Below are 12205 nucleotides of genomic sequence, written 5' to 3'. Positions count from 1 at the left end.
GCTCAATAACACCATAGATGAGGCCGAAAGAGAGGACAACTGCATCGTATAAAATTATGATTAACAAGATGGACCCATCTTTCTCATGGATGACCCCTCAAGAGTAGATGGATATTAGGTAGATGATAGAGCGATAACGGAAATATATGAAATAAATTTAACTTATTGGATAGCTTTAAGACAGATAGTTATGGGATAGATGGATGGATATGAAATAATAGTAGTAATGAGTGAACGTTTTTGGATAAGGTGTTATCCGAGCATGCTTGCTCTTTGGCTTGCCCTTGCTCGCCTAATCCGAGCACATTTGCTCGTCATCACTAATAGGTAGATAAATAGGAGTAAGGAACCTATTGGATTCATTCAGGATAGATAAGCGATTAATACGTCTGCCTCTTCAGAGAGGGAGCGGACATCTTGCAGGGGTTGGATTATTAGGGTCTATCATTTCGCATTTGGACCGCTCAGAATGAGTCCGTTGGAGCGTTCACCACTTAGCTATGGACAGATTATGCCGCTGGTTTTCTGTACATCTTACAGCGGTTGTGGACGAGGCCGGTTCCTCCACTGTAGACATCTTGTTTGTCACTCGTACATGGTTCCAAGTCCTGTAAGGGCCGAAGCTGCTAATTCCTGCAATGTTGTGACTACGGGCTGCATTCATTTAGCGGAGACCGGTACAATGTAGCCAGTATCGCACGACGCTCCGAGTATTTGTTATTCTACGTTTTCACAACACTGGAGCAGAATTGTTATGTGATTTTAGTGCCACAGTGCCCGGTGCCAAGTCTGTGCCCAGTGCCAGACAGCATTACACAATCCCGGCCGCCTGCTTTAAGCAGCTTCTATTAGCAAATATTACAATTATAATGTGATTATTCCTTGCAATGTGCTTGAGATTTTGTAACCCGAGTTGCCCAGAATCTCAATAGATGTAAATGTTGTAGTCGCCACAGAGAAAAAAAATGTATATAGTGTCTAATGGAAAACATACCCATGTCTCCTACAGGGTCCATTGAAATGCTTTCTAGAAGCATTGGGGAAGTTGCAAAGGAAGTTTTACGCTAAAGATGCCCGTCTGAAGTGCCCCATAAGGACCTATCTTGTCACCGCCAGAAGTGCTGCCAGCTCTGGTGCTCGAGCCTTGAAGACCTTGCGTGCTTGGGGTCTGGAGGTTGATGAAGCACTTTTCCTTGCCGGGGCCCCAAAAGGACCAATTTTAGACAAAATTCGGCCTCATCTTTTCTTTGATGACCAGATGTTTCACATCGAAGGTGCTCACGAACTGGGTACTATTGCTGCTCATGTTCCCTACGGGATTGGTCAAAAGTACCACAAATCAGCCTTAAAGGAGGATGCCAAGAAGGAACAGGAAAATAAATCAGCCTTAAAGGAGGAAGCCAAGAAGGAACCAGAAAATAAGGTAGCCTCAAAGGAAGAAGCCAAGAAGGAAGCGGAAAAGAAATAGAGATACCATGCTTAGGCTCTCTTCTATGTAAATAATTTGGGTTATTTGGAGTTTATGATAAAAAAAGGATCCCATCCACTGTTTGAGTTACGTAAGAAATTGGTCATTGTGTCTTGAGGAAGGTATGGATGAGCATGTGTGTCTCCAACGCCGACTATTGGTAAGACATCAACTCATCCTTGAAGCCCAGATGTATTGGCACTACAGCAGGGATCTGGCCCACATGGAGGAATCAGGTCACTTATGGCCAATTATTGCCTCCTACATCAAAAATAGCCATTTATTGGATCCACCCGTCATTCTTCTAGTTCAACTTGGAGAACATTGGTGTTTTTTTTTTCTTCTTGTCCTTCATATTTTGTAATTAGGAAATTCCTTGACAGAAACAAAACCATAAACCTTTATTAAGTTGAAGCCAATAGTTTCTTAGTTGTTCACCAACCCAATAAGTACAGAGAAAGCGGTAGGGTGAATAGAGTTTGACTTCGCTTTTTCTTATTACCCCCTTTTCATGGGTTCTGTGCCATAAATTCCGTCAATTCCTGATGTACATGATATGGCAGAATCTATTGTCATGCTCACCAACCTTTTTACAAGTATGCCTGCTTGTATTCTGAAATGCTTGGCCCGCTCATTGGCTTCACAAACTTACAAGAAATATCAAGGTCCAGCAACTTCTTAAATGCCATTTGAGTTTCCTTAAAAAATGAGCCAGCCCTGTTCTCATGATGTTCAATAACACTCAACATACAACCCGTTTCGTACCAGTATAATGTAAGGACTTTATAATAGTTCGAAGCATGTTGAGAGTTATTGTCAATAATATCGAGAGAACTGGGCTGTTAATACTAAATTACGCCTGTCAGGGTTACACCGATAGGCTGCCTATTATGCCTCATCTTTGGCACTTGGAGTGCCACAGAGGCAATAATCGGATGACTGAGGGAGCCTTCTCCATCTGTCTCTTGGTCAAAAGTGGCCAGTTTTAGTTCTTATTTTACTCCCACTTCTGTTTGTTTTTTAACAATCAGATAAATCTTTTTTTTTTTAGTTAGGGCTATTTTTTAGAGTCTTTACCAAGTGCACACAAGGTAGTAATGCGAAGCTGCCTAAAGACACCGATTCGTGAAAGCAACGCCCTCTTGGTAAAGACCATAAAAACTAGCCATATCTCTGGAAATTTATAGCGGATTTCCAAAAAAAACTAAACGGATTACTAAGGAGCGCAACGGGAATAAAACCAGAGCAAAACTGGTCACTTTTCACCTGGTCCCCATATATATATATAGTAGTGATAAGCGAACGTGCTGGGATAAGGTGTTATCTGAGCATGCTCGGGTGTTAACCGAGTGACTTCGATGTGCTCAAAATATATGCTCGAGTCCCCGCGGCTGCATGTCTTGTGGCTGTTCAACGGCCGTAACACATGTAGGGATTGCCTGTTTTTTAGGCACAGTGACTCAAACATATTATTCGAGCATGCCAAAGACATTCAGTTAGCACCTGAACATGCTCAGATAACACCTGATACGATCACATTCGCTCATCACTAATAAACAAAAATTAAAATGTGCTAATCGTCTCAGACAGTGGACTCCAATTTGGAGGTTGGAGATCCATGGGCTAGGTGGACATGATTACATGTGGTCCCTGTAGATTTAAGGCTATAAACAGGATAGATATTTTTAATTGGGCCAATGGGAAGTATTTAGTGCAGGTGCAGATGACTGTATATTCTCTCTAGGTATATCACATTGATTAAATTTTGACCGGCTTGTCATCTGATTCTCTCACATGAGGGGAAGATTGGAAAACAAAATGTCTCCAGCTTCTCAGCTCGTAGAAGTTGGACTGCACTCATATGTCATCCGAGTTCAGTCAGATGTTTCCCATGCACTTATTGACTTGCATGGCCGAGTATGATCCGAATATCTGATCAAACTCGGGCATGCTGCAATTTATTTTTTCCTTCAGGCTTTGTCCAAGGAAAGAATCGGACACGTGCATGGTCCTATAGACTGACATTGTTCCGAGTGCGATCTGAAAATACAGTAGTCTGTACGAGCCCTTAGGAAGATTGACAGAACTGTCTAGAAGTGTAGAATACAAATAGATTGGCCCCGGTGGTAGGATAATGATTTTTATTTTTTTAGATTTTTCACACCCTACAATATGGTGTTTTAAAATCGGACTATAAACTAGTAGTCCATGACCTTCCTTAGGACCATCCAGGTGGTGGCGTCTCTAGTGCCTTTTGCGATGAGTCTCTGTAGTTTTGGAGCCTTCAGCTTCTTTGTTTTTCCTTAGGCAGGTTCCTTGGTGATATTTTCATTAGTGTAACCTATTTCTTCTATGCACTGGGTTTGTCAGAGTGAAAAATAAACTTTCTAAACAAGTAAACAGTATTGAAGAGTGAACTCCACCATAACTGCATTTTTACTTTAGGCTGAGCTGTTTAGTTCATTGTTCAAAGATGCAAAACCCTTTAGGGGATATATGTTAGATATTACAGCTGCCGATAAAGGTAGGATTCACCCCACGTCGTCCTCCCCACTCAGGGCCCTGTTGGAGCACTCCATCTAATTAGCCAAAAAGTAGTCTGCAGTTATAGCCCTTAACATATCCATTTACTTGAAGTGAAAAATAAGAAACTGGACTTTTTTGGCTTTTTTTGCCAGACAGAGTAAAGTAATTTACTGTATTATTGTTTCTGACAAGGAAATAAGGCCAATTAAGATCCAATGTTTCATATTTGAGAGTCTACATGCCGGTTTAAAGAGAATCTGTCAGCAGCTTTTTGCTATGGAATCTGAGAGCAGCATGATGTAGGGACTGACACTCTGATTCCAGCAATGTGTCACTTACTAGGCTGTGTTTTGCATTTTAATAAAATTAGTGTTTTATCAGCAGGAGATTATCACTAGAGGACTAGGTGTGCAGTGCCTCCTGGTCCAAACACTCCCCCAGCACTGATTGGCGGCTTTCTGCCAATCAGTTTTATGGGCGGGGTTATACACAGCTCTGCACTCTGAGCTCTGCTAGATCTTCAGCAGAGAAAACTGTGATTGTGTCTCAACTGCTGCACCCAGTAAACTAAGTGATACATAGGTGGAATCAGGGTATCTGCCCCTACATCGTGCTGCTTTCAGATTACATAGCATAAAGCTGCTGACAGATTTCCTTTAAGTCAATGGATACATCAGGGGCATGCCTGAATTGAATTTTCCAGCTGTTCAGGTGGAAGCTACAATGGAGAGCAGGGCAGGGAGGAGAACATGGTGTAAGCCTAGCCTTACAAGTAAATTTGTCTTCAAAGTTGTATTCCATTTTCTGTTCATGTATCCAGAGGAGGGCTTGGTAGTAAACCGCATATTGCACTGAGGGGCTGTTTATTAGGGTAATCGATGGGTAAAAGTAATGTAAGTAAGTACAGTAATACAGTACAGTAAGTAATGTACACATTACATGGTATAAACATACGTACATATTTTTTGCTGTATACATTAGTTTTTTTAGTTAAAAGTACAACTACTCTGTTCTTTAAAGGACTTATTACTGTAAAAAAAGTGTCCCAAAGTGCATCCCAGTAACTCAGCTACTATGGTGCAGAATAGTTACTGGTGCAGTGAGACATGCTGGTCCTTGGTCGCCAATATTCATTACTATGTGCATCAATGCAATTCATTTGCAGTACTGACCAACATTCACTGTATATAGAATATATGTGGGTGGAAGCTGGTAAATAATGGACATAGGAACATAAGCTATTTATCCAGGACTTAACACAATCGGTAATGTTTACAGAAAAAAATACCAAAGATCCCTAAAATGTTAATGTGTAATGAATGGTATTTTTCACCCTATTTTTTCATCTTTAAATATTGCATATATTTTTTGGGGAGGGGAGGATTAAAATATTTTTCTACACCACACGTTATGTTCTGTAATGCTGTTTTAGAATAAAAATCTGTAAATTTCTGGTGTCTTTTTTTTGTTTCTGTGTTTGGTATACGTGAAATACCTAAGAGCACATTCACACTGAGGCCATTTCACAGGCAAAAGCCAAGAAAAAAAAATAGAGTATACCCTACAGTAAGTAAAAAAGGAAACAGTAATAAAAGATGTAAATAACATAGGGTACTTAGATAACACTATTTTGATTAAAAAAAAGCATAATAGTCATCCCACCGTAACAAGGTGTACCCAGGCGGTAGGGTCTTCATCCCACTTTAACAAGGTGTCAGAGGTATATCTAGGGTCTCTGGCACCCGGGGCAAGAATTCATTTTGGCGCCCCCCCACCCAACCAAGGACATATGCGATTTGCACACTTAGTCATGTACCGACGAGCTCCTCTCCCTAATGCTCTCAATCTTCAGTGAAAAACAGAGAAGCAGGAATAGAAGCTCGTTGTCACAGGACCACGAGTATGAAAATCGCATATGAGTGAAGTGTCCATGTGACGACACTTGCAGAGCTGAATCCTGACATCGCAAACTTCTGAATTCTCTCAACAAATGCACTGCACACTTTTAGGATTCTCCCTTGCCGATGGACAGTCATGTCAGCACAAGCATGTGATTTGTATACTTCTGACCACATTCCGACTAGACGTACCCGGCCTCGCTCAGTTAATTATCATTGAGTGAGGCCACACGTCTAGTCAGCACGTGACCGCATGTATCTAAATCGCCAGCACGAGAGAATCCTGACAGCGAGCAGTGCACACTGTGATAATTCAGAAGTCTGCAGTCACAAAGAATGTGTGCAGACTCAATACAAACCTGAACCTTCCCTTTAATGCTCCTAACATAAATAAAAACATGAGAGTTAGTTAGTATCACAAATAACATTTACATCCCGGTACCTTATAGATGACGTCGCCTCTGGAGTCGTTCTCCTTCTTTTCTTCATCTTGTCCAGATCCCATGATGCGTTTTCTCATCCACAGCTCATCGCTGCAGACTTCCATCTTCTCCATTCTTTTGCAGAAAATCTCCACATGATGCCCTTAAAGATAGAAGTGTCATTATAATGCTCCTGAATGAAAAATTGCCCCATCCCCAAATTCTCTCCACACATAATAAATCCCCCTATCCCCACTCAAATTGTCCACACACATATTATTGTCCTCTACTCCACCCCATCATTGGTCTCTTCACCACCTCCAGCATTTCCTCCCCCCAATCCCATCATTGCCCTTTTTACCACATCCATCGTTTCCTCCTCCCCCACCATCCCCATCTTTGCCCATTCCACCACTTCCATCATTTCCTCCTCCCCCACCATCCCCATCATTGCTCTCTCCCCGTCAGCCCCATCATTGCCCTCTCCTCCCCCACCAATGCTCTCTTCCCGTCAGCCCCATCATTGCCCTCTCCTCCTCCACTTACCCCATCATTGCCCTCTCCCCGTCAGCCCTATCATTGTCCTCTCCTCCCCCACCATCCCCATCATTGCCCTCCCCTCCCCCACCATTGCTCTCTCCCCGTCAGCCCCATCGCCCTATCCTCCTCTACCATCCCCATCATTGCTCTCTCCCGTCAGCCCCATCATTGCCCTCTCCTCCCCCACCATTGCTCTCTCCCCATCATTGCCCTCTCCTCCTCCACCATCCCCATCATTGCTCTCTCCCGTCATCCCCATCATTGCCCTCTCCTTCTCCACCATCCCCATCATTGCCCTCTCCTCGTCAGCCCCATCATTGTCCTCTCCTCTCCCATCATTCCCATCATTGCCCTCTCCTCCCCCTACACACACACACCATTTACTTTTCTGCACATTCCCCTGCAGCGCACAACACACACACACACTCCTCTCACCTCTCCTCGCGCTCTGCCGCAGCATCTCCATTGCCTTCCTCTGACACAGCCGGCCACTGAATGATGAAGTCATCCAGCGGCGCGTCTGTGTGAGAGGAAGTGTGGGCAGGAAGACAGATGGCTGCAGCACCGCTGCTATTTTGTCTTGTAGGCAGCGGAGCTGCAGGGATCTCTCCCTGCCCACCGCAGCCACCCTGCAGGGGCCCCCCTCCATCTCCACACATGTTGGGAGCCGGCGCTCTGCAGGTTCTCTGTGCTGGCTGTCAGCTTGACAGTCGGCATAGAGAACAGCTGACTCGCAGACCGGGGGCGGCAGAATGCAGCCGCCGGGGGAGACACTGCGGAATGCCACATTTGGCGGCCCGTCTGCGCCCCCCTGCCGGCTGCGCCCGGGCACATGCCCCGGCTGACCCCCTAGATATGCCACTGCAAGGTGTACCCAGTCAGGACGGTCTTCATCCCACCGCGACAAGGTGTACCCAGTAGGGACAGTCTTCATCCCATTGTGACAAGGTGTACCTAGTCAGGACGGTCCTCATCCTACCGCGACAAGGTGTACCCATTTAGGACGGTCTTAATCCCATTGCGACAAGGTGTACCCATTGGGGGCGATCTTAGCCTGTCTCTAGTATGAAAACCTTACCCTGTGTCAGACAATCTCAATGTGAATAAGGGGAGAGCAGGACATGGGCACCAGCTGTCCAGACACCTGCCCATGGTAAGCTTAGTGTGCTTTCACACTAGCGTTGTACGACGCACGTCGCAATGCGTCGTTTTGGAGAAAAAAACGCATCCTGCAAAATTGCCTGCAGGATGTGTTTTTTCTCCATACACTTGCATTAGCGACGGATTGCCACACGTTGCATCCATCGTGCGACGGATGCATCGTGTTGTGGCGGACCGTCAGCACAAAAAAAGTTAGATGTAATGTTTTTTTGTGCGTCGTGTCCGCCCCAGCTTCCCCGGACATCACAATGGGGCAGCGGATGCATTGTAAAACTGCATCCGCTGCCCCCATTGTGCTTTTTTTTCACAGTATGCGTCGGTACGTCGCATTGCGACGTGCATCGTACGACGCTAGTGTGAAAGTAGCCTTATATAGATAAAGGCCAGCTCAGAAAGGAAGGGTCATGCCCTTGTTTGTAGAAAGTACAAAAAAATAGCAAAACCAAAGAAATGAGCTGGAGTATTAGTTGGAATACGGGCAATACGCACTTTCACACTCTGCCAATTTCACTGACAAAATGCAATATATATGTGGCACTCCAGGAGTTCAGGTACCACAGTAGTGCTGCCTTCCTCTCGGGGAGGGTAGTGCTATGTCTGGAGACAAGTGGGATTCCCTTTGGTAGGTTATCACACTCACAACACCTTCCAAATCCAGGCCAGGAGGGGGAGCTCAAAACCCTGTTTTAGGGCAGCTTCCCTGGATAAAGATCCTGGTTTGGAGGCAGAGTTATTTCAGTGAGTGCAGACAGTCTGTGTGTGAGGACAGACAGGGACGGAGCACAGTGGAGAAACAGGAATCCATGAGGCCACGAGTAGGCCCCCAGGGAGTCAGTGTGCAGAGAATCCGGGAACCGGGAGCCCGAGGCTTATGTGGATTATAATACACAGAGCAGAGCCGGAGGGCATTGAATTACATGGACTTTGCCCATATTTACCTGTGGCACAGCAGCACCTTGGAGCTTGGAGTCACCATGAAAGACCCCAGTAGGCACGGCTCAAGCTGCCTGCCATACAGGTACCTGTCCCAGGACAGGAGAATGAATAAGGACCTTGTTTGAGACACTTAGTGGCAGCAGGGACCTCAGAGACAGTGAGCGCAGAGTGGAAGGCCCCTACCTGACCTACCCAAGGGACCCCGCTTGTCTCTGGACTGCCCGGACTCCTAACCAACCTGTTGCTGGTACCCTGGACTATGGCCTGTCACCCACAAATAAACCAGGTAAAGACTTATCACTTGTCTCCTCCATTTATTCACCGGCTACACCATCTACGCCACACACCATAGGACCCCTGAGGACCCTGCTTCACCTGTTGGAAGTGTAACATCTGGGCTGCCACAACATCCCCCAGGGGACCCCTTTAATGCAGCGTCAGTCCCCCTATTGACCGAACCCCACAGGTGGTGTCACGACAAACTTTGAACATTTAACCCCTTTAACGTTGATACCCAGGGTCACGGACCGGGTCGCAGCCACCGTGACATCCCCCTTTTGCAACCGGACCCAGTACCGAGTACCCCACTGCTCTGTGGGCGCGTTATATAGAACTTGGTATTTTATTCACAGAAAGTTAAAAAGAAAATTTATTGGGAAGATCAAATTGACCATTGTTGCCTCGTATAGTAAAAATATATTGTTACTTCTCAATAATGTCAGTTTGGTTATGATTCTGAAACTTAAAGATAAATTTGAAGAAGGTACATATGTCACTCCTTCTAACGTTAGTAAATAGTACAGTAAGTACTTAACCCATAAAATACCACATTTTGGAGTGTCATCTCTGTTGTAATGCCTTTCTGTTGCTCCTCCTGGAAATGTATACATTAATTGACTAGTAGGTGTTATAAGATGGGAGGGTATATGTGTGTTTTTTTTGTTTTAATAAAACTCCTTGTCCGATCAGTGCCGACAAAGTGTGGAGTCATATCGTACTGACAAGTGCAATGGTATGGAATGGTAAAGGAATGGCACAAAACTAAGCGCTAAGAAAAGATGCTCAACTTAATAGAGAATATAACATTTATTCAAATTTACATTAGGAGACTCAATATGTCTTATTAACTCCAAAATAGCCTATTCAATTGGTATACAGTTTAACCCCTTAACCCCCGAAGGTGGTTTGCACGTTAATGACCGGGCCAATTTTAGCAATTCTGACCACTGTCACTTAATGAGGTAATAACTCTGGAACGCTTTAACGGATCCCGGTGATTCCGAGATTTTTTTCGTGACGTATTGTACTTCATGACAGTGGTAACATTTCTTCGGTATGACTTACGTTTATGTGTGAAAAAAACGGAAATATGGCGAAAATTTCACAATTTTCCAACTTTGAATTTTCATGACTTTAACGGTTTTGTGTAACATATCTCTGTGATTTAAAGGGAACCTGTCAGCAGTTTTGGCCGATATAAGATACGGCCACCGCCTTTCAGGGCTTATCTACAGCATTCTATAATGGTACTTTACTCTGCCCTCAACGGGGCAAATCAGTGCACCTGCGCAGGAGCGCGATGCCGGGGAGCAATGAAGCAACAGGAGGGCGGCATCGCAAGATTATGGGAGGGCCGGACCTGGACCTGCGACACCCATCGGACCTGGACCTGCGACACCCATCGGACCGGACCGCACCAGACCACCCCCTCGGGTGAGTATAATAAAAGTTATTTTTCTTATCTTCCAGGTCGGACCGGGGGCTTATCTGCAGCATTATAGAATGCTGCAGATAAGCCCTGAAAGGCGGTGGCCATATTATATGTCAGCCAAAACTGCTAACAGGTTCCCTTTAATAAATAACATTTCCCACATGTCTACTTTACATCAGCACAATTTTGGAACCAACATTTGTTTTGTTAGGAAGTTATAAGTGTTAAAAGTTGACCAGCGATTTTTCATTTTTCTAAAAAAAAATTTCAAAACCCTTTATTTTTAGGGACCACATCACATTTGAAGTCACTTTGAGGGGTCTATATGATAGAAGATAACAAAAAGTGAAACCATTCTAAAAACTGCACCCCTCAAGGTGCTCAAAACCACTTTCAAGAAGTTTATTAACCCTTCAGGTGCTTCCCAGGAATTTTTGGAATGTGGAAATAAAATTAACATTTAACTTTTTTCACAAAAAATTTACTTCAGATCTAATTTTTTTTCTATTTTGACAAGGGTAACAGAAAAAAATGGACTACAAAATTTGTTGTGTAATTTCTCCTGAGCATGTCGATACCCCATATGAGGGAGAAAACCACTGTTTGGGCGCATGGCAGAGCTCCGAAGGGAAGGAGCGCCATTTGACTTTTTAAATGTAAAATTTCCTGGAATGATTAGCAGACATTATGTCCCATTTGGAGAGCCCCTGATGTGCCTAAACAGTGGAAACCCCCCACACAAGTGACCCTGTTTTGGAAACTAGACGCCTCAAGGAATGTATTTAGATGCATGGTGAGCACCTTGATCCCCCAGGTGCTTCACAGATGTTTATAACATTGAGCCGTGAAAATAAAAAAAAAATCTAATTTCCCCCACAAAAATTTTATTTTGGCCCCAAATTTTTCATTTTTATAAGGGGAACAGAAGAAATCGCACCATACAATTTGTTGTGCATTTTCTCCTGAGTGCGTCAATACCCCAAATGTAGGGGAATACTACTTTTGAGGCACAGTGCAAAGCTCAGAAGGGAAGAGGCGCCATATTTGAGTTCAGATTTTGCTGGAATGGTTTGAGGGTGGCATGTCACATTGGCAGAGCCCCTGAGGTGCCAGAACAACAGAAACCCCCTATATCTGAACTCATTTTACAAACTACACCCCCCAATGAATTCATCTAGGAGTGCAGTGATCACATTGACACCACATGTGCCTCACAGAATTTTATACCACTGAGTAATGAAGAAAGGATAAATTACATTTTTTACCACTAAAATTTTATTTTAGCCCCAGTTATTACATTTTCACACAAGAAGTGGGTAAAAATGGCACCAAAATTTGTCCCACAATTTCTACTGAAAGTAGCTATACGGAGAGATTCAGGAGGAACAGAACGCTGTTTTCGTCCTGGAGTGCAGTTGTTTCCAGAACAGTTTGCAGACTGTATATACAGAGCCCATGATTGCTAGAAGAGCAATCTGTAGTGACCAGTACATTTTAATGACCAGTACTTTATAGTGACCAGTACGTTGCCCAGCTCTTGCTT

The 12205-nt window shown here is 44.2% G+C and overlaps 1 protein-coding gene across 2 annotated transcripts in view; it reads left to right on the top strand.

Moving 5' to 3' along the window:
• NT5C1B (5'-nucleotidase, cytosolic IB) overlaps positions 1-5446 on the top strand; it is a 46370-nt gene extending 40924 nt beyond the window's left edge. For both annotated transcript variants that reach the window (XM_077291473.1, XM_077291474.1), the window contains exon 7: positions 1010-5446. In XM_077291473.1, coding sequence (XP_077147588.1) covers positions 1010-1468 — 459 coding nt within the window. In that variant the 3' untranslated portion in view covers positions 1469-5446. The remainder of the gene's footprint in view (positions 1-1009) is intronic.
• The last annotated feature ends 6759 nt before the right edge of the window (positions 5447-12205 follow it).

This window comes from Ranitomeya variabilis, chromosome 2, assembly GCF_051348905.1.
Source record: "Ranitomeya variabilis isolate aRanVar5 chromosome 2, aRanVar5.hap1, whole genome shotgun sequence".
Taxonomy (NCBI): domain Eukaryota; kingdom Metazoa; phylum Chordata; class Amphibia; order Anura; family Dendrobatidae; genus Ranitomeya; species Ranitomeya variabilis.
Note: the sequence above shows the minus strand (reverse complement) of the source record. Positions and strands in the feature narration are given on the sequence as shown.